This window comes from Choloepus didactylus, chromosome 4, assembly GCF_015220235.1.
Source record: "Choloepus didactylus isolate mChoDid1 chromosome 4, mChoDid1.pri, whole genome shotgun sequence".
NCBI classification, from domain to species: domain Eukaryota; kingdom Metazoa; phylum Chordata; class Mammalia; order Pilosa; family Megalonychidae; genus Choloepus; species Choloepus didactylus.
In genome coordinates this window covers 46,984,910-47,008,309 of record NC_051310.1, presented here as the reverse complement: position 1 = coordinate 47,008,309, position 23,400 = coordinate 46,984,910, and the positions used below count along the sequence as shown (strand labels likewise).

At 38.0% G+C, this 23,400-nt stretch overlaps 1 protein-coding gene across 10 annotated transcripts; it reads right to left on the bottom strand.

Annotated features, from left to right (window-relative positions):
* Positions 1-1,176: 1,176 nt before the first annotated feature.
* ZBTB25 (zinc finger and BTB domain containing 25) lies at positions 1,177-23,252 on the bottom strand. Of its 10 annotated transcripts, none has more exons than XM_037832557.1 (6): positions 22,905-23,252; positions 18,511-18,605; positions 14,093-16,602; positions 9,314-9,493; positions 6,053-6,996; positions 1,177-1,541 (listed from the first exon to the last, which is right to left on the bottom strand). In XM_037832557.1, the coding sequence occupies exons 4-6, from the start codon at positions 9,484-9,486 to the stop codon at positions 1,420-1,422; spliced, it is 1,239 nt and encodes a 412-aa protein (XP_037688485.1). In that variant the 5' UTR covers positions 9,487-9,493; positions 14,093-16,602; positions 18,511-18,605; positions 22,905-23,252; the 3' UTR covers positions 1,177-1,419. The 10 variants fall into 10 exon arrangements, with proteins under 10 accessions (XP_037688485.1, XP_037688481.1, XP_037688479.1 ...); XM_037832553.1 differs by lacking the exon at positions 1,177-1,541 and having other exon boundaries at positions 1,562-6,996; positions 14,093-14,173; positions 16,524-16,602; positions 22,905-23,246; XM_037832558.1 differs by lacking the exon at positions 1,177-1,541 and adding an exon at positions 1,567-3,533 and having other exon boundaries at positions 22,905-23,250.
* Positions 23,253-23,400: the final 148 nt, after the last annotated feature.

The window sequence follows — 23,400 nt, the reverse complement described above, 5'->3', positions numbered from 1 at the left end:
GTTGCAAACAGAAATGAAGGGGAAAAACTGAAGGCAGACTGTGTCCACTCAGAATTGGAAGGCAAGAAAAGTTGAAGGTATGAGAATCATATTAAAGATAAAAGAGATCTAAGCTTATTCAGAATGGAGCGGGTTGGAAGGAAGTAACAGAAGGAATAAAGAATACCAGGTTAGAAGGTCAGTTGTTGAACCAGCTGAAAAATAAATTTTAGAAAATAAAATACTGGCCAAGTTGTGGATGAGAAGAAAAAAACAAAAGTATTTACTCTGATATCCCTGGATTTCTTTTGACTAGGTGTAACATCAAAAAACTGAATTTGGGTTGCCTGATTAAAAGAGCCAATGTGACTGGGACTATAATTCCACAGCCCTGCTGTTAATGAACAGCAAGAATCCTCAGAAATGCTCAGTACAACAATCACAATAAATCTGATTGTTTAAAAAGCTATCTGCTACAATAATGTATTTACATCTAAATTGGAAGCATCTTGATCAGGAGGAATGTCAAGATACAGGAAGTACCTAATATGTCAAGGAATTCTTAGCTATGGCTCTATAAAATAAAGCCAAATCCAGGAGTAGCTACGGACTAAATAAATCGTGAACTAAGCAAGTAGTGGTGTCAAATTTGAACATAATATAAAATCCATTTTTAAAAGCTACATTAGTGCCACCTTTTGGCCAGATTAAACATTTACATCATTCACAAATTACAATTTATAACATTTTTATTTCACGAAGAGACCTCTTTAGGGACACAACTATTTAATTCAAAAATTAGATGAATAGATTTAAAACGGTCTTGCTCTTTAGTACTTTGCTGATTTTTAATCGCATTTTTTATCTTTTAAAAGCTGGGAAAAAGGATAATACAAATAAAACTTAATTCTGAACTAACACGTCTCATACTCCATCAGAATACTATTAACTCCAAAGATGACTGGGATTGAAATCCCCCAATTTAAGTTTCATTATATCTTTTAACCCTTGACGACCACAGCAAAACTTATTTTAAGCTTGCAGACCAGGGTTGGTCAATCTCAGCAATGACATATTGGGCTAGTTAATTCTTTGGTGTGGGGCTTACCCTCTGCATTATGAATGTTTGGCAGCATCCCTGACATCTATACACTAGATGCTAGCAGCAACCCGCTTCCCCTACTTACCCTCCCCCACCAGAACACACACATACACGTCCAGTTGTGACAACCAAAAACATTTCACATTGCCAAATATCTTCTGGAGGCAGACTGTCCCAGTTGAGAATCACTGTTCTAAGTTATGTGGCTGCGGGAAGGATGGGATACAGCAAACAGGAAGAAAGGAGCAAAGCAGGAAATTTCTGGAAGATGACGAGCTGTTACCTTTCTTTCTAGAGATGGTATTTAGAGAGCACCTGACTAGGACACCAATTTTCTTTTAACAAAGATTATGGTGGTAAGAATTGGGCTCACTGATGCATTTCTGCATCACACATCCAAAATGCTCCCCAGCACAGAGACTACTTACCTCAACACTAGGCAGACATTTGGCAGACGTTTCTGTCAAACAAGAACACATTCTATAAGATGAGCTAATAAAAGGTTTTGCTTATGATCAATTCGCATTAATTTATTCATGATAAAATACATAAAATCCACTGTTACCATTCCAACCAGAGGATACAAAACTTTCTAAAAATGTCTGAAGAAAAATTTACAGTACATTAGGTGGAAGAATTTAACCATACAATGTATTATTGATTTCAGTTTACTGTATTTGCTATGTGTTACTTGTACTTTGAAGATTTCCTCAGTGGACCTTTTTTATTGTACAAGTTTTTGTAATCCAAGTTTCTTTTAAGGTATACTGAGTTGACATTTGCTCTAATCTGGCTAAGTGACTTTATTTGGCACAAAATCTCTAGAGGAGTTTTGCATCTGGGACAATATTTACTAAGAAATATGGCACAGATACATACTAAAGCACAAGGGACTCTTCCAGATCCTGAAGACAAAAATTATGGTTTGTGACTCTTCGTATTTAAGATATCCAGGCTTGGAAATCATATAATCATACTAGTTTTCAAAAAGTCCAACAACACAAACACAGAACTACAGCAGAGAATATAATCACTTACAAATTTCACTCTTAAGAATTTAAAAACTAACTATAATAGAAAACCATAGGGCTACATTTAGCTTAAAACATACAAAGATATGAATAACATAAAAATTCTTCACATGGCCAATTATACCAATTTTTACCAATTAACCACAAAAAAATTGATAACCTATCATCAAATGTCCAAGTTATAACATCAAGAATTTGTGCAAATATACCTTAAAGGAATTACACATTTTCCAGATTGTTATCTGCTACCATGATTAATATATATTTCCTTCAGTTTCTAGTGGAGCCTTTTCCAATACCATTTTGAAAGAATATGATAAATTACTGTTTTTATCCCCACTCCACTTCCTGTCTCCTGGGTGAAGGAAATGAAAATATTTTCTTCATTGATTTTGTTCCTTTTCTTATGAGTAAACAGTATGTTTGGGGGAACTTTCCATAAAGTTGAAATTGACAAGGTTTTATTCCCAATAATACTAAAGAACTGATATCCTCCTCCCTGCAGGTTAAAGAGAAATACCGATAATTATGACAGACTAGGAATTCTAGCAACACTGCTGCTTCTAGGGCATTCATAAAAAAGTAAAAATAAGAGTTCTGTCAATTAATTATTGATTATTAAATAGTGGATGACTTCTAAGACTTCCAGAATTTACAAGCTGGAATAATGAAGTTAATAGGTTTGGCTACAGAATAAATGTAGTTTTCTTTATCTGGCTGGGTTTATCAGTAACACTGAGAGAATATAACACAATTTTAATATAAATCCTCACAACACCCCTGTGAGGTAGGTATTGCTTATATACCTTTTACAGATGGGAAATCAGAGCAAGGAGTAATAAAACAAGGAGTCATAAAGAGAGAATTTTTGGTTTCGTTATAAGGCAGACTGCACTTAGCAGACACCAAGTTCTGACAATTAGTGAATAAGGACAAACACTCAAATAGTCTGTTTTTCTCCAGAAAACAACTATATGTAGGATATGGAAAGCAAGGGAAATTTTAAGCTGATCCATATGGAAAATGTCTTTTTAGTATACGCTTAATGTATTGATGAAAGTACATATAACATCTCCAGTTTTAAGAGTTCAGAAATCATTATGCAAACTACACTCTATTATTATGATATTGGTTAAGATTATAGCTCCATTTTGCAGATGATATAATCAAGACCAAAGGGTTTAACTAGAAGAACAATTTTTCGACAAAGCAGATAATCTTAGTGAGGAATCACATCTCTAAAAACTAGACTCAGGGCACAGTATTAGGCATATGAAAGTAATTTTTTTTAAATGCTATTGAATGAACTAAAAAAAAAAAAATAGCTGGGATCAATCCCACACCACTATTTTCTTGCTCTCTGGAACCCAGCTTTTAGGACTTTTCCCTGTGAAATGAAGTTAACATTTTTTTTCTGCTTCCTAAAACAGAAAAAATGTTATGAGAATTAAAGAGCATTTGCTTTGAATTCCTAATATTAAAGTAACTATATGAATAAGAATAGAAATACAGTTAGCCACTCTTTTCTTAACACCCAACAAATGTAGATATACTACTACTTTAAATTAGTGCTGGCTATCATGGCCAGTTGGCCACAAGCAAACTCTTTCTTACCATTTCTCCAGACTGCCCTGGACTGCTGCCTACCCCACAACCCACAGACACCCCTAATTCCCACCCTTTAGATACACACTTCCTATATCAAGGACTATGGGCAAGTAGTAAAGAATATAGAAGACAAAAGTCAGAAAAACAATTATCTTAATGAGAGCAATAAGACTTTACTTGAAGAAGGCTAGGGAATATATTCTTAATAGCCTGAAATACATAAAATCTATGTTAATATTTCTGTTCTTCCTGGAAGATGATATCTTTGATGCAGCATGAATTTGAATAATTGTTTTTAAGCAATTTGGTAGAAAAAAGTTTAAGATTAGATGAATTTCTGACCCACTCCTAACACAACTGATCCTGTATCAATAGCTAGTTCGATTTTGCTCTCAACTCCCATCAATCTTGACTGCAGGAGGCTTTTGCTCTCTTGTCTAAGGCAGAAACGTAACTGCTAACCTGCCACCAAAAGGTTTTCTTCATTCAGACCTCAAGAAAAGCTTCTCTGTAATTCACTTAAACTCACTGTTTACCTAGAGAAAACCTTTGTGTCCTGAGAATTAGCTGAATTACTCTCTCAGCTCACTCCTGAATGAACACTGATGCTACTGAGGTGTCAGGGAATGTCCTCAGAAATGTTCAGTCAGGAGTGAGTTTTTGTATGCAGTTAAATTTTAAGCCTCACAAACCATATTTATTAGATTTATTAAAAGGTGAAGCATAGAATTTAACAGAAGGGCAGTATACAAAATGATGAGGCTGTTTTGAACCTCTCTTGTTATTCCTATCTGGTATTTGAAACTTTAAAATTTCAGAAAAAATTTAGATCCATCCTTTGTGGTAGAGTCAGACCAACTACCTCCCAGATGCATAGAACAGGAGAGTCTATTGTTTATTCCATCAACCTTAATTTTTCTCTTTTAGTTTCATAAGTTTTACCATTATAAAAAGGGAGTTAAGTTTATTCACAGAGGGAAAGCTATCATCAAGGATTTCAAACATAGTTCTAGAATACTGAATGTATCCATTCTGCTGGTTTTATGGACCAGAAAAAAGTGAAAACTGTGCCACTGAAAAATTACGTTTTCAAGTGATTTTTAGCAAATTAGCATTAACCCAGGGTGTCTAGAAAATCCTCTTACACTAAGTGTAGAAAGATGGTTTGTATTTTATCATCTTCCTTTTTAAATTCACTAAACCTCTGGGCATAAAAATCTCAAATTGCTTTTATGGTCAATAAGAAAACATTCTAGATTAAGGTAACAAGAAGGTAGTTAGTCAGTGCAGCTCTACCTGAATCTCTCTCTCTGCATGCTTATCTATGTATACTTATCTTACTGTTTCTCTCTTTAAGATTTTTATATCTCTCTGACTCTTCTCCCTTTCAATTAAAGTATTTTTCATTAAAAATGAGGTATCTCAATGTTAAAAAATAAATAAGAGTCATATGAGATGTTGTACTGCTATTAATTAAAGTAAATAACTTTAAAACTACTCATGACTAGGTATAGCTATGCCTCAAAACAAATTCATTATGCATTACAACATATAATTATATGTTAAAATAACTATTAATTTCCTACATAGAAGAAGATATTTTGAATATCACAGGGGCTTAATTCATGTGAAATATTAACCAAAAGTGATAGTCTGGAATGTTCTTTAAAACAGATTTCATTTAGTTCATAGTCAATTTGATTTTACTGATATTATAACCTGGAAAAACTTAGAAAGTTTATAAATAACAATTCACTCTAAAGTTTCCATCTTTCTACACTGATTTCTGATTTCTAAAGTGTTTTAATTTATGAAAAGGTCAAAGCCCTAACTGAAGGTTACATTTTAATAACCGTGGTATTAATATATCTTATAATAAGAACACCTAATACATACAACCTTAAAACTATGGATAATGGTAAAGGAAAAAAAGTCAATACAACTTGAGGAGGAAAATAATTTATGAATTTAAAAAAATGCCACATGAATTTTCTTTTTCAGAATTAGTATAAAAATTCTGAAGTGGTTAAAATGAGAAATTTTATGTTGTATATGTTACCATTAAAACTTTTTTTTAAAAAAAGTGAAATTATGCCTAATTTTAGATTATTCTGCTAAAAAAGATTCTGAAGGAGTAGGTGCTACTCAACTAGGATAGTGTCCACATTTTCTTGTGTGAGCTCTGACTCTAAGGCACAAGAAGAGTCTAAATGTTCTTGTGGCAAATGAGAACTTTTCAGGGGAACATCAGACCAGCTATCACAATATGGCTGAAATCTCTGGGCCAATGCATTACCAAATCTTTGGTATCGGCTGTATCTGTAAGATTTACCTTTGTGTGTATACATGTGTTCCAGCAATTGGCTCTTTCGGAGAAATTTATGACCACAGATGGTACAGCTGATTTTTCTTTTCCTTGAAAAGGAAAAATTACAGTTTAATTCTACTGGCTCTGTGTCTTTGGAGATCAAAGACACCTGACTGATCTGCAAAGGCTCTGTGGTGCCCCGGTTTGAGTGATCCGGCTGCTGTTCGTTCTCCTTGACAATGAAGGAGCTGAGCCTGGGGCATTCTAGAGCCTCGCTATTTTCACTGAGGGGGTGTACTTCACCAAGATTATTACTTTCCAGAATGGAGGCTGGGACACCAAATGGCAGGGATCCAGACACGTGAGTATGGAGATGTTGTCTTAGGTTACTACGGGAATCAAAACGTTCCCCACAGTAATGACACAGGTGTATTTTGATACTGCTTTCAGTGAAAGGGGGCCCCATCACCTCTGAAGAGGGTGTGGGGTGGCTCTGAGAGATCAAAGATTCTGGGTCACATCTCTCCTGCTTGATGGACGCTGGGGGCTTCTGGTGCTCCTCCAAGCCCTGGGCGGCAGGATAGGCCCTCTGCTGGTCTGCAGTGCCATCATCCAGCCCAATAGCAAGAGAGAGCTGCAACTGGGGGTGGTCACCCTGGACAGCAGCTCTGTTTCCACTGTTACTGCAAGGAGCTTCTTTGACCTCCAGCCCTTGTTTGACAACTGTTTTTTGGGTCGTTGAGATCTGAATACCATACAAATTTGAAGACTGCACAGTCTCTGGTGAGAACACTTGATTCATTTCAGTTGCAATATGAGAAAGGTAGTCAGCATGAAGAAATCGAATCCCTTCCTCCAAACGACTGTGATCCACTATTTGTTTTGGCCCCTTCCCAGTGTACATAATATGCAACAAATAGCTGAATATGTCAGGTTGGATGTCAGTTGGTTGTATTTTTATGCATTCACTGTTAAAAACAAAAAACAGACCCACATGAAATGAAACATAATGTAACTGACTTTTTAGCCAACAGTAGGCTAAAGCAATTTCTTTCTAAGAAGTTCAGACTTAGCACTCTGCCTTGATGAAACACAGCAGCAAAGCTTAAACTTTGATTTTATACCAATTTTGGGCTCAGCAACAAGTTGCCATGTATTCAGTATATTGTCTAACATTAGGAAACAAAGAAAGATATTCTGATTAGTTCAACATTCACTGATTGCTCCTAAGCGGCATGCCCTATACTAGGCAACAGGGGATAGTAAAATGATGAATAAAATAGGAACTTAAGAGTCTACTGAAGTTGGTAATATTTAGAATTTAAATTACACTAACCTTATCTTGGTTTCCAACACATATGAATATATCTATTATTTAAATCACAAATGAATACAGCTCTAATTTCGAAAAACTTTAAAATAACTCTAAACCCAGTTTTTACATGATTCTACACTTCATGTTATAGACGGGAATGACTGTGTAACAGAACGTCATGAAACTCCCTGAAAAATTAAGAGTAGAGAAAAATTATGAGTAAAGACAACCTGAAGGAAATACTGGAGATTATTTAACAATGACATTAATCAGTGGAGTTCCTGAAGCAGAAGTCTGTATGTCAATGCATCAAAGTGCACTGGGTGTCAGTATCCTAGCATTCTATTTCTTTAGTCCTAACATCTTGGGATTAGCTCTTCCTCTCTTGGATTTCACCCTTAGCTCTGACCCACCTACTTGTCTGTAGCAGGATAGACCTCTGGTAACTGAAGATGTTCAGTTGCTCAATAGAGAGATACCAGACAGCAAGCTTTGTTTCTCCTGGGTTTACTTCAGCATTGTTCCTGGCACACAACAGGTACATTTAGGGATGAACCAACTCACAGCTCTCAGAGGAGACTGATCTGAAAGTAGTGGTTCTAATACAGTGAAGGTAATCTACACTGACACTTAGGTCAGAGAGGAAACTCCCTGGCATGTCAGAAGATACTGCCCAGGACCTGTTCCCTTGCTCCCAACTCCTCTCCTCTCGCCTTTGTGCCACACATTCCAATCACACTGATCTATTCAGTTTTCTGAATGTGCTGGACTGGTTCATATCTGTATGTGCTTTCATGCATTTTTTTCCTTCTGCCTGTATGTACCTTCTTTCCAACCTCTACAGTAACTGGAAAACTCCCCCTAATACTTGGAAATCCACGGCCTCCATAAAGCCTCTTCCAATCTTCTCTAAATAGGGTTGGTGACACCCTACTCTACTTTATATACACTTCTCTTAAAGACCTAGCACATTAATAACAGTAGCTAATAGTACAAAGCTCTGTTTTAAGCATTTTACTATTATTAATCTAGTTAATCTTCTCAACACCTATGTGTTAACTATACTATTCTAGTATTTTACAGACAAGGAAACTTAGGCACAGATTGATAAATTACACTACAATTATTTTCTTTACATGTATTATCTCTCTACCAGAAAATGAACTTCTTAAACACAGGGAGTATAACTTACCTGTTTCTGGGGTCTAGCACAGTGTGATGCCTGCCACATAGGTATTCAATAAATATTTGAATGAACAACCAATTAAATAAAAATGTATAATTTAGGCTGGACTCCTAATTATTTCATGTAAGGTACTTTTAAAAAAAACTGTGTTCTGTTGCTTACAAAGTGTGATGGTTAAAACTCTTTACCAAAAGCTCAGAATCTGAATACCACTTTCCTGCCCTCTCCCCACATACCTATCATGTTGGGTAACCCAAATTTTAAGAATCAAAAAAACTTTTTGAATAGTATTTTAAACAAATGACCTTTGAACTGTAATATGGAATATAAAGTGGGCAGAATTATGACACTGAGACTTTGCTAGGAAAGTGTTACAGAATAGAGATCAACAGTTAATGTTTAAGAGCATAGACCTTTAGATTCAGACAGATCTGCACTTGAATACAATTTATTAGCTGGATGGGCGCATTACTTAACAACACGGTCTCTGTTTCCTTTTCTCTAAGATAGTGATAACAGTACCATTTACATTATAGGGTAAATACTCAGTGCTTGAGTATGGGATAAGCGTTCAATAAATTTTAGCTATTATTATTATCATCCTCATCTTCCACCATGGATCCTATTTACTGAGAAGTTTACTGACTAATGTGCCAAAAATTATTATTTTTAATAACTTAAGATGACCCCACACAATAAAAAAACCCTAAATAATGTTATAATGGGGTTCATACATTTATCACAATATTAAAAATTCTTCTGATTTACAAAAACACATCCTTACCTTGTCTGGTGAATAAATATCATCTTGAAATAGTTGGAAAAAGCAGCGAGCACTGCTCTGTGGGCTTTGAAGTAAACATCTCCAATAGCAACCGTGCAATCACAAAGAAAACCAAATTCTCGCTGCATGTTCAGTTGCTGCAGAAGGACAAGGCTATGACCAGCAGTGTCCATTGTGGCTCTGAGAAAAAGGAATGAAGTATAGTTTTTGTTTGTTTGATTTTTACAAAATTGGCTACAATTACATAATCCTACAGAATAGCGAAGTGACCTAATTTTAAATGCAACTGATAGTTTTCAATACTGTTTTCACCCCAAATCTAGCTAATATTAAATCCCATTACAACAACTGAAATAAATTCTGCTGAAGCCATAAAATGTGGCCTTACTTCAACTTGTAAGAAGGCAGCTTGGTATGAGACATGGTCGCAAACAGAAGATCTGTCCTTTTTTAGCTATGTAACCACAGTATTTCTAATCCTCAGATTCCTCATTGAAAAAAATGGGAATGAGAAACTGATCCCTGCCTCAGAGTTAACTGAGATAACAGATGTGAAAATACCTTGTAAACTGGAAACTGATCCTCAAATGTGAATTATAAATGTTATTAATGTAACATGGTACTTGGCTGGGCTAGAACTGTCACTGCTTCCTAGGGATTGCCTGTGTGCTTGGGGGACATCAGCCTCCCAACTATCATCGAATGTTTGGGGAATTTATCAGTCACAGTACATTCAGGAGCTCTTAAAATAGATGTCAAGCCCCATTCCCTGATTTACATGGGGCCCAGGAATCCTACAGGAAAGAACCTGAATCCTGAATCCTGGATTCAGGCACATACAAGTCTGGAGGTCCCCAAAGGAAGGGGAATACAGGAAGGGACAACGAGTTTCAGGAGAAAACCATGCATGAGGAGTAACATGTAGAAGTATTCTGGCTGAGAGGCCAGTGTGAATAGCAAAGCCTGGATATTTTAGAGTGCCTTGGTTCCAGACGTGTGGGAGGCTGCTGTACTTCACCACCTTCCTCATCCCAGCTATGCAGAGCCCTGGTGGTTTAGGAAGAAGGCAGCCATGGTAAGCGGACATCACTGGGTAGATGGGAGAACCTCTTATGAAAGAACAGATCTTGAAAAGAGAGCGAGGTTTTCTTACTAGCCAGAGACCCAGGTCTAAGGAGATACAGGTGGGGTGTGGATTCAGCCACCTGGAAATTGGCAGTGGCTTTGGGCAACAGTCAGTTGAGAGGATGATTATAAAATAAATATAGCTAATACTTTATAGTGCTTACTATATGTCAGGCACTGTTCACTCATTTGCTATCAGTACAACCCTACAAGGGAATAGTAAATGCATTTTACAGATAAAGAAACTGAAATAGAGTTAAGTAATTGACCCAAGGTCATGCTGCTAGCAGTGACAGAGCAGGGAATTTAAACCCAGGAACTCAGGTTCCAGAGCCCAAATTTCCTCCCTCCTCATTTCCCGAAGGGGTTGTGACCTTACATAGCACCCACATACTGAAGGAGCCTAGGGAATGGTCAGGTTATACATAAAGACACCCCTGGGAAGTTTCAGGAATATCAGGAAAGAGGAATCAGGGAGAAGCCTGACAGTTAAGCAAACAAGATACAGCAAAACATTTATGCTTATTTGTGGGCCAAGTCCTGGTAAAAATAATAGTAATTATTATTGATAAAAGATTTAAAAGCTATATATTTAGTGTACTGATAAGGAATAATCTCTAAGACATATTTTTTTCTTTTTTTGATTTTTTAAAATTCATTTTTATTGAGAGATATTCACATACCATGCAGTAATACAAAACAAAGCATACATTCAATTGTTTACAGTACTATTGTATAGTTGTACATTCATCACCAAAATTAATTTTTGACATTTTCATTACCACACACACAAAAATAATAAGAATAAAAATTAAACTGAGAAAGAACAATTAAAGTAAAAAAGAACACTGGGTGCCTTTTTTTTTTTTTCTTCCCCCATTTTTCTACTCATCCATCCATAATGTAGACAAAGGGGAGTGTGGTCCATATGGCTTTCCCAATCACATTGTCACCCCTCACAGGCTACAATTTTATACAATCGTCTTCAAGATTCATGAGTTCTGGGTTGTAGTTTGATAGTTTCAGGTATTTACCGCTAGCTATTCCAACTTATTAGAACGTAAAAAAGGGTTGTCTATATTGTGCGTAAGAGTGCCCACTGGAGTGACCTCTCAGCTCCTTTTGGAATCTCTCTGCCACTGAAGCTTATTTCATTTCTTTTCACATACCCCTTTTGGTCAAGATGATGTTCTCCATCCCACGATGCTGGGTCCAGATTCCTCCCCGGGAGTCATATTCCACGTTGCCAGGGAGATTCACTTCCCTGGGTGTCAGATCCCACGTAGGGGGTAGGGCAGTGATTTCACCTGCCAAGTTGGCTTAGCTAGAGAGAGAGGGCTACATCTGAGCAACAAAGAGGCATTCAGCAGGAGGCTCTTAGGCACAATTATAGGGAGGCCTAGCCTCTCCTTTGCAGCAACAGTCTTCCCAAGGGCAAGTCCTATGGTGGAGGGCTCAGCCCATCAAACCAACAGTCCCCTATGTTCCAAGACATATTAAGTGAAAAAAGCAAAATATAAAATTGTATAAATAAGACTACTATTTATGTAAATGGAGTCGAGTGATTGTTTTCTTTTTTAAGGAGGGAGAGGAATTTATACATAAATATATTTTTGCTTATGTACATATCTCTGGAAAGGTTCAAGGAAACCAGTAAAATGTTCACTTCTAGGGAGGGATATAGGGAGTAGAGGGTCAATGGCGGGTGGGGAACTCTAATCCTTGAACTTACTATATACCTACATGTAAACCTTTTTCCCTCCTCATTTTTTTAAATTATGAAATATTTCAGATAGACAAATAGGCACAAAGGACAATGTAACTAACACCCAGCTACCCACTACTCAGCATAAAAAACAAACATCACAAACATGATGGAGACCCTTTGGCATCTCTCCCTCACTCTATCCCCTACCCACCTTGCCTCCAAAGTAACCACCAGCCTGGATTTGGTGTTTATGACTCCCTTGTGCATCATCATATTCTTACTGCATATGTCTATGGCCCTAAACAAATTATAGTCTCATTTTCATGTTTTACAATTTTACATAAATAATACTGTACTTTAGGAATCTTGCAACTTGCTTATTTTACTCTACATTCACTCATTACTTTTTAAACCCCTAGGTGTTCAAACATAATAGTTTTTCCCACTCCGTCCCCAATTAAAAAAATAAAAACAAAACTCTTAACCCTTACTATCTTATTTTAAACAACTTTTAGGCAGCACTAAAATAAGAATAACAGAATCTACAGACTTGATCTTATGCTCTAAAAACACAAACAAAAATCCAAATTGTGACTATTGTTCCAAGAGGCCATTTAACCAAGAGAGTCACAACTTACTGTCATTTACCCCATTTCTCTGATTCTAAAACACCATTGATTTACATGGAGATTAAAAACATAAAACAAAACTCTGGATCAGAAATTTCAGTATGTATAAAAACGTGCCTTTGAATTATCTCAAATTAAAGTATCTCAAACTAGCCCTACAAATTATCTAAAAAAAAACTAAAACTCTCAGATCATTAACATTTTCATCAATTGTTATCTACTATTAGTGCATTAGTATAATAAATCATTAAACAAAATGGAAATGAGAAATGGCAGACTAAAAAAGCCACCAATACAAAGTCTTTTGTTGAATGCTTTATGAGTAACAGTAATTCTTCACTTATTCAACACATATTTTTGAAGAGAACTTTAATAAGGGAAAAAATATTTGAAGGCATGCAATGTACAAGCCATGGGGGCAGGAAATAAAAATCAGACCTAGATCCTGTACTGAAGAAGATTAGAGGCTAATGGGGAAGAGAAAACATAAAACATAGTAATTATGAAATGAGGTAAAAAGCATTAAGTGCCATAAAAGCATTTCAGAGAACAGATTGCAAGATGGAGATAAATAACAGATGACCCAGTGGAAAATAAGGCATTTGAACTGAACGAGAGGAAGAGGCAGGAGATGAGCAGAGCATTCCAAGCAGAAAAAAACAGAATGAGTAAACATACAGGGAGGGATATGAATATCTAGACAAAAGAATTCAGATTGGGAAAGAGAAAATAAAAGGAAGTAAAAGGAAATAACAAGAGATGGGAGAGGGTGCTAAATGTAAGACACAAAGGCATCCCAGTTCTGTTAGAAACGAACTACATAAGGTGTTTGAGTAAGCACAGTCTGGTCAATAACTTATTCTGTGGGAGGGAGAAGAGCATAGTAGTTAAAACTTGGATTCTGGAATTGGACAGCCTGGATTTAAATTCCAGCTCTGCCATTTACTAGCTGTGTGATCTTGACAAGCTACTTAACTCTCTGGGCCTTTGTTTCTTCATTTTAAAAACATGGATAATTACAGTATCTATCCCATAGGTTATTATATGGATACTTCAGAAAATGCTCAAAAGCACTCAGAACAGTGGGCCTATAGTAAGTGTTCAATAAAAACTGCTTATCATCATCATCATCATCATCATCATCATCACCATCATGAGGGCTGTGAGTCAACATTATTCTAGTAGCATTGTATAACAAAGATTAGCAATGGAAAGGCATGAAAAAAGTAGGGCCAGACAGGGGGCAACTGCAATATCCAACTAATGGCAGTGGGAATGAAGGAAGGAGTCAAGAGATACAGCAGATGTTGCACTTACGTGACTTAGCAGTAGATTGGATGTGGTCAGTCACAGAGAAGATCAAGTCAAAGGTGAGTCTCAGAATTCTGTCTTGCATACCTAGAAAAATTCATTCATTCCTTCAGTTCATATCTGCAGAATAACTGCTAAGGGCTAGGTGTTGATATAAAGGCAGGGTTCCAAAACACCAAAGAAGAGGCACAGAAACTGGCTTGGTGAGAGTTAAGTTCCATTTTGGACACAGTGAATTTGAGGTGTCTACCCCAGGACATTTGAGTAGAAATGTTTAGTGATCAGTGGAGACAACATGCAGGTATGGCGATCTAGAGAGGGCAGGACTGGAGAGAGAGAGAGAGAGGAGGCCTCTGAAACGGAAAGGCTGAAGTCACTAAGAGCAGATGGAACCATGAGGTAGAATGGGAGAAAAAAAAAGCTAAAATAAATACTTGGAAAACATGGAAAAAGCACAGGAAGTGAAAGGAGGAGAAAATGTATTATCACTGAGGAAGAGCAAGGGAAGTGAAGGAAAGGAGAGAAACCTGGAGGGAACAATGGTGTAAAATGCTACAGAGAAACATGGAAATGAGGCCCATTACAAACACCCCCCAGTGTGGTGACCGAGAGGTTCCTAGTGATACCTGACAACCGTTCAGGAAAGCAACGAGGGCAAAAAAAGCTGACTGCAAAGGGTTTTTAGAAAGCAGAGGCCATGAAGGGAAGGCACAGATAGGACAGAACAAGGAGGGAGCTGCAGATCAAATGGAAACTTTTAGGCTGAAGGGGAGCAGAGTCTCCAGAAGCCAGAAGGAATGCAATCAAAAGCATAAGTTTAACAATTAGCTCTGGAAAAAGAGGGATCAGGTGGGAGAGGGAATTTGAGAACACTCTTTTAGGGGCATTGAATTACAAGCTATGAGGTCAGTCCATATGCAGAGGGAGGAGGTGAGTTTAGACCCTGAAAAAAAGTAAAAAGAAATCTGGAATCGAGGACCTTCACATAACTTGTTTCTTCTTCAGATGGGATCATTTCTATTAATTGATCTTTTTCTGATGTCTTTTTTCTGTCATTTCTGTTAAGCCTATTCAGTGAACTTTCCATTTTGGATACTGTATTTTGTTATAAAATTTCCATTTTATTCTTTTTAAAAGTTTCTCTTTCTCTGCTGAGATTTCCTTCTTGTTCATATGTTACAAGTTTGTTTTGCTTTATGTCCTTGAGCATGTTATAATAGGTGCTTTAAATTTTCTCTGCTAAATCCAATCTCTGGGTCATGTTGGGGTCAGTTTCCCTTGATTAGGGTGAAGGTTTCCTGTTTTTTCATACATCTAGGAATTTCAGATTATATTCTAGACATTGTGATTAATGCAGTAAAGACTCTAGATTCTGAAATACTCTTCCAAAGAGGTTGATTTTTGTTTTTTTGGTTTTTTTTTTCTGAGCAGATAATTAACTTGCTTGCACTCAAACTCCAAGTTCTGCCCCTGTTGCAGTGGGCAGCAGCTAAAATCTCCATTCAGTTTTTTTCTTTAGCCTTAACTGTGCTGCTTGGAGGATGCTCTCCACACATGTATAGTTCAGGGGTTGGTAAGAGATTTGAGCAGTTTTTACACATTATTTGGGGTTCTCCCCAACCATGTCCTTTCTAGGATTTTTCCCCTTACCATCCAGCTGTTTTGTCAGTCTGAACTCTATACTCTTTTCTTCAAGCAAGACTGCAAATTATTATACCAGTTTTGGCCATCCCCCTATGTCACCAACTGGAGCCCACCCTTAGGCAAAAAGCCATAAAAATGGAAATTTACCCAGTGTTTCCCTTTCTTTCAAGTGTAGACCTCACTCCAGTTTTTGTCTGCTTTACATCACTCTCCAGTGCCTGTTGGTAGTTAATTTTTTTTTCCTATATAGTTTCTATCTGCAGGAGAATTGTCCCAAGAGGAACTACTCAGACATCAACTCTTAGCAGCAGCTCTAAAGGTCTTGGTCTCAAGATTCACTTACACTCTTAAACTATTAAGGATTGCAAAGAGCTCTTGTTTATGTGGGTTATATTTACTAGATTAGAAATTAAAAGTGAGAGATTTTTAAAATATTTAATTCATTTTAAATAACAATAATAAATCCATTAACTGAAATAATTTTTTTTCCTAAAAAAATATATGTATTAAAAAAAGTGAGTGGCACAAGAAGTCTCACCGTATCCATGTTTCTGTGTAATTTGCAATTTCCTGCCAAAAGGACTTAAAATGTCACAGAACCCAGAGAACGCAGATCCTACAGAGTGAATGCTGATCCACATACAGAGCATTCAGATTAGGGAAACAGAGCATTCTGCTATCACTCAGTTGTTTCTTACATTCTGCTGAGAGTAATAAACAGGACTCCAGAAGAAACCCACTGATAAGAACTCAGTCATTTAAATTAATATTTTGAATAAGACTATGACTTAACTAAATTATTTGAAGTAGGAAGTGAACACTCCAGCTTTGACAGTTTGAAGGGTCAAGGATCCAGACTCTCAGGAACTTTCCTACAGCCACATAAGGAAAATTATCAGTAATAAGTGAGGAGAAATGGAGGAATAGAGGCTGATAAGTGAACAGTAGATTTTCATTAAAGGTTATGTATATAATTCTCATTTAGAAGTGTGAATTTAGTCATTCTTAACAAAACTTTTTGTCATCTTAAGAAATAATTAAGTTAAAGAATCCTTATAAAGTCTATTAAATGAATGTACCTGAACTGAGTATTAACAATGAAGATTCTGGTATACAGAGAAGACAAATCCAGGCACACAGGATGTACCCTCTCCCCCATATTACTCTGCATAAAGGAATAAAAATAGATTTGACTTCCTGAGAACATTTAAAAAAAAATAAGTCTGCAAATTTTTTTTTTTAAGTGAGGAGACTAGCATTGTTTTATATTTTTGCAAACCTCTTCAATATCTGGCTTAAAAAAATACAGATGGATTCTTATATCTGCTTCTGCATTCAACCTGTTGCCATACATTGTTTTAGTTGAAGTGTATGAAGAGAATTTGCCCTAGCTAAAGGGAAATCTTTGGGTCTCACTTAAGATGTTTCAGAAACCCCATGGGGTCCTTAGACCACACTTTGAGAACCACTGCCCTATGCTCTCTTTTTTGATCAACTTAAATCTGACTTTCAGCTCAGTACCCTTTCTACAAAACCCCTATCTGTAACTTTCACCACATGTAGTAATGATAGATTTTGTACGTATGCTGGATCAAATAAGGTGGTAAAATTTCCAACTTCATAAGATGAAACAACTTCAAATCTGTTAAAAAGCAACTAAAATACCTAATATACTCATTCAAACTTGTTTCCATAACAATAAGACTTTGACATTTTAAAGCAACACAACCAGATTTTTTACCTGACTCCAATCCATTGCAAAGTATTAAGAACATTTTCTAATACAACCTACTTTGCAAGTTGACTAGGCTTTTTATACAGACTTTACTTATTTCTTTGGCCATGGATTTTATTTTCTCTACTATATGGAATAGCCAAACTTTTTATGCATACAGCAAGATCTTAGAAGTTATATTTGAGAATTTTGGGTAGAAATTTTAAGATGTGAGAGAGGATGCAGAGAAGTAATTTATCATTTTATTATGTTTACAAACACGAGAACTAAAATGTAAGAATGCTTCACTTTTAAAAGCTTTATCTGTTATCAAAGTGATGTTTATATTATAAAAATAGGTTTAGCTTTGATATTTAAGGGAGACTACAAAAACCTTATTTACTTTTTAGACTACAGTAACTCTGGATTAGCTCAAGCTACATAGGCTGGAACAACTTTTTCCTGGTATCTATGTTTGTTTAATTCAAAGGTAGCTTGATATTCATCATCTCTGATTTTTAATTTATTTTTAAAAATCTATTGAATTAATTAGACTTGACTCAGATCTACAGTAGCTCAAATGATGTCCTGGACTATACAGCTGTTTACTCTCTCAGGCAGTTAAGAATCCTTAATAAAAAAGAAACAAAAGGTCTAGGACATCTGTTTCTGTAAGAGGGTCTGTAGGTTCCTATCACTGTGACTTTATGATTAATTATCATTAAGACAAGAAGACCATAAAATTGGCAGAGGAACATGGATAGCTGTTTTGAGCTACTTACTCCTAGTTATAAATAATCAAAGGTAAAAGCAGAAATATTTGTAGTGCCACATGATAAAATACTTTAGACAATTATTTTAACTTTTTTAAAGGTACGTTTACATAATTGTGTGAGGTGAGATATTTTATTACCTAGAAAATGTAAGGATGTTTGTGGAAATCATTTTATCCTGGAACACTGGCTCTTATCACTGACTAAATTGTAAAACCTTTTATGGATATCTGTACTGACAACCAACTCCTACTCCAGACTACACAAAATTGCTAGGGATGAAACACAGATACCTTTTTTAAAAAGCTCCCAAGGTGATTCTAATATGATGCCTCAGTAAAGAACCTCTGCCTTTGAAGAACAAGGTACCAAGGTAGTATTTCACATTCTAAAATTAAAGGATAAAAAGCAATTTCACAAAGCATGTTCAAAGTGTAGGAATTATACGGATACATTAAATGAGCAAAAATCAACAACAGTAATTCTAACTTTAAACCAAAATATTGGCCAGATTAAGACACAAAAGTGCTCCAAATAGAGAAGTGGGTGGGTGGGGTAGGTGGGTAAGGATGAAGGAAACACCATTCTCTGACTTTTATTTATTTTAAGTATTTAGGAAAAATAATTATTAACTGTCATACTTCATTAATTTTCATAATATCTAAAAATGATATAAAAATTCCAAATTGTTTGACGTAGAATTGGCAATTATTCTGGGCATCTGCTTATGAAAATCCACTGAGAATGTTAGAGAAGAGGGTAAGAAGCAGACTTGGAAGATGACACAGGAAAAGCAGTTACACTCTAAAAACCTTTAACTGAACAGGGCAACGTTAGTTTGGGGCCTCCTGCCTCTTGGCCACCACAGCTAGCCTTCTGCATCTCTAACTTCCATCTAACCAACATTAAGGGATGCCTGATAAAGCTGTAGCGCGAGGCAAACAAGAATGCTAACACTGGTGAATGCAAATCACTAATGAACTTTAAAAAATAGCTGAACCCTGTGAAAGAAAGGAAAAGATTATTCTTGGTTCACTGAAAAAATAAAGGCTGCATTTCTGAAAGAAAAAAAATTAGGTATTCAAAGGACAAGAGAAAGTTGGAAAACAGCAATGCTAGACAGACCTAGAATATAGTACAGACATGAGTGATTATAACTTCTGAACATAATTGAACCAATACTTCCTCAGCTGCAGAACTATAATCCTACAACCCACACGGGCTATTAAAACCCTTTGCTTAAAAATGAGACAAAATAGTTTCAGTGGCTGAGAGATTCCAAATGGAGTCGAGAGGTCACTCTGGTGGACATTCTTATGCACTATATAGATAACACCTCTTAGGCTTTAATGTATTGGAATAGCTAGAAGTAAATACCTGAAACTACCAAACTCCAACCCAGCAGTCTGCACTCCTGAAGACAATTATATAATAATGTAGATTACAAGGGGTGACAGTGTGATTGTGAAGACCTTGTGGATCACACCCCCTTTATCTAGTGCATGGATGAGTGGAGGAACGGGGATAAAAACTAAAGGACAAATGGGGTGGGATGGGGGGATGATTTGGGTGTTCTTTTTTCACTTTTATTTTTTATTCTTGTTCTGGTTCTTTCTGATGTAAGGAAAATGTTCAGAGATAGATTGTGGTGATGAACGCATAACTATGTTATCATACTGTGGACAGTGGATTGTATACCATGGATGATTGTATGGTGTGTGAATGTATTTCAATAAAACTGAATTAAGAAACAAAACAAAACAAAAAAAACAAACCCTTTGCTTAAAGGGTCTAGAGTTCTTTAGAAGGAAGAAAAAGTCAATGTATCATCATTGATTTGTAACCAGAAAAGAAATGAATTAGAAATAACTGGTTAGCAGTATAAACATTTCTTCCCCAGACAAGGCAAGATACACTAAACAAACAAAAAGCCTGCTAATAAAGGGAAAGCAGAAGTGTAAATAAATTCAAAATAAATTCAATTAATAATCCTGAAACAAATGTTCGCTTCAAACACTTTCTCTTACTCCACTCTCCCCTAGCAGGTTCAAGTAGCAATATCTTTGCTATTCTAGAGGGAATAATACTGTTCTTGTTATTATCAACAGCTACTATTATAATATTATTTAAAATTATATAATAGCTACTATTTCTATATGCAATGTCTTTTCCTAAGTGCTCATGTAAATTATCTTTTAATCCTCAGCTTGACCATGTGTTATTTTTTGTTTTGTTTTTGCATGTGTTCTCTTTTTTCCATTTTACAGATGAGGAAAAACAGGCTTATGATGCACAACTAGCAAATGGTATAAAGTAGGGATCAAAAAGCCAAGTCCAACTCCATAGCCTGTGCTGTTAACTATAAGCTAGAGCATTTTTCTTAGCACTCCTCTCTCAGATCTGCTCAAATAAAGTTCTCCTTGCAAAACGCTAATTTTCAAATACTATTTGGAATAAAGAAGCAGATAGGGGGCACAGGAAGTGGTGGAGTAGTATTTTTAAAATTATCAAGATAAGAGCACCTGCACTGCTTTTTTAAGACAAGGAAAAAACCTGCAGTAATACTTAAAAAAAACAACAAAAAAAGCCCAAAACCAACAAACTATTTTCCAGCTCTCTTATCATTAAAATAGACAAGTTTTTCTTTTTAACAAGATGGTCAAGCACCACCTACAGATCATAGTAAATAAATCACTTTGGTTCAGCGGTGGAGAGGGCATTACGCAACACTTCCCAGCATAGCTCTCACCAGGATATTTTATGACCAAGGCCCTTAGGCCCCTCCTCCCCAGCTAGACAGCCTGGCTCCTATTCATTCCCCTTAGGAGATAGGGTGGAAGTGCACAGCTCCACTTTCTAAGGCATAGAGGGCAGCTGAACGTCCTGCTTGGCCTCTCTGGGCAACCACAGGCGCCAATAAATCAGCCACAGGCGATTCTCTCCTCCCCTTCCCGGCTTTAAATGGTAGCAAGATATAATGCAAAAGAGGACTGACTGGACTTAGGAGATAAATGGTTAAGCTTGAATTCTAGAGCAAATGACTGTATCACTGCAGCCAGGTACATCTCTTTATGTCTCAGTCTCATCTTTTATGACATGGAGACAGTACCACCACCTTTTTGGTAAGACTTAAAAGTCTTCCATGAAAGCAGTTAGTATGGGAATTGGCCCACTATAGGTATTCAACAAACATCGACCCAACCTGAGCAGAATCTATCTGCACTACCTCCAAATAAGACATTCAGGGCAGGTCTTGGCGAAAAGAAGCAGGACAGGTGGGGTCCCTCCTCCCTTTCTTGCTGCCCATCCCTGTGATGTTCCACTGCTTCCTGATTACCTCCCAGCCATTAGAACTAATCTATTCCGTGTTCTATACCACCAGTGTTCTGTTCCTATTAAGGAGCTAATGTCCGGTAATGGATTCATAACTTACCCTTAACAAAACATCTAGATTGCTAAAGAGAACTCTGATGCCTTAACCTGACCAATGTTGCAAATGTTGGTTATCCTCAAGGAGGAACGGTGATAAATTTTGGCAGAATGGGTTTTCAGCTGGAAAGTACATCATAGGCAGCTATCCCACCTAAACACAGTGCCAACCCCACTAGATAAAATACTAGTGCCATCACATACTAACAAAGCCTGATTTCTCAATAACCCGGATCAAGTCAAGTGAAGTGTAATTACCTCTGGCACCTAGTCTCTACAGTGAGTGAGTGAAAGGAGCAATAACCAAGGCGCCCGTAATCCTGGAGTCTATGCTACTGAGAGCTGTGGGGCTTACATGCTCTTTAGGTCTGATACTTTACCTATAAAATGAAAGGGTTGAACTAGATTTTCTTTGAGGCCCTCTCAGCTCTAATAGCTGATTCCAAAGTGTACTTCACATACTTGACAAAATCCTGTGAGAGAATCAATAGCGCTACCAAAAGGTCTTGAATCTCAAGAGAATGAATGCCAAATTTAATCCCTTGGGGGAAAACAGTCATTACTTTTTGCAATATGTATTAAGCTGCTGTCAAGTTCAAGGTTCAGCGGTAGTTTCTACATAAGCAGCCTCATCACAGCGTGATTGCTCCCTGAAGGAGGACGGCAATTGATAGGACAGGCTTCTAAAAGAAAACTTGGATTTACTTAGAACGAGACTAATATAGTTTGAAAAAATAAAGACATGAATTATAAGGAGCCCTAAAAACTGGGTAATCCCAAACTGGAGGGGAGTATGCACAGGTGCCGCGGCTTCCTCGCAGCCTGCACCTGGAGACCCGCCCCTTGCAGCAGACTTCGGCGCGGTCCACCAGGGGACCCCGCAGGCCCGCAGGGCCTTTCCGCGAGGGTGGCACCCGGGCCCGCAGCGGAGTGATCTCTGTGCCTTTGGCTGCGACCCCGCGCGTCGTCTTGGCCTGCGTCGAGTCTGGGGCTGTAGGGCCCCAGGGCCCAGTGGCCGCCCTGGGCAGGGAGCGAGGGTAGGTTCTGGGGCATCTTCGACCCAGCGCTGACTCGCGGTTTCCATTTTCCTCCTCTACACTGAATGACATCGCAAATGGACCAAATACCCCTTTCCCCGGCTACTTGCATCTGCCCCGCGACCGGTCCAGCGGCAGGCCGCTGCACCGGGCGGCTCGCTGCTCGCGGAGAGAGGGACTGAGAACGGAGCAGCCCCCAGGGGCTGGGCCGCGATGCTCACCCAGACGCCGCCGCGGCGGCAGGCCGACTCCTCCGTGCGGGAGGGACAGGCTCCCGCACCGCCCACGGCACGCGGTGGCGCCGGCTCACGCACCCAGCGGTCGGCTCTCGCGCGGCTTTCCGCGCCGCCGCTCGGCGATCGTCCCACGTGACGGCGCGCCTTGCACCCAGCGAACGGCGGCCACTGGGGCCAGGGTGTGCGTGCGTGCGTACGTGCGCCGTCCCGAGTGGCCGGGCGGGGGTCGGCCGGCGCTATGGGCGCCGCTGTTCCCGCCACGGTCCCTAGTCGTGACTTTGTAGGCGGAAGTGTGGGGACGAGCCTCAGCGTCACAGGCTCCCACACACAACCGCGTGACCCGGGGACTTTCCCCAGGTTTTGCAAAAGCACAGGCACCCTCTCAGTTCTGGGGTGAGGGTGGGGGTTGGGAGGGATGCGCCCGCGTCTTCGCCGGCAGAGGGGTTGAGGCAAGGGGCCAGGGAAGCTGAGCCGAGGGAGC

What these genes read in the sequence shown, in the direction of transcription:
- ZBTB25 (XM_037832551.1), bottom strand. Translation starts at nt 9,486, where the DNA reads ATGGACACTGCTGGTCATAGCCTTGTCCTTCTGCAGCAACTGAACATG. An exon ending in ATATTTATTCACCAGACAAG is followed by an intron (nt 6,997 to 9,313) that starts GTAAGGATGTGT and finishes TGTTTTTAACAG; the next exon opens with TGAATGCATAAAAATACAAC.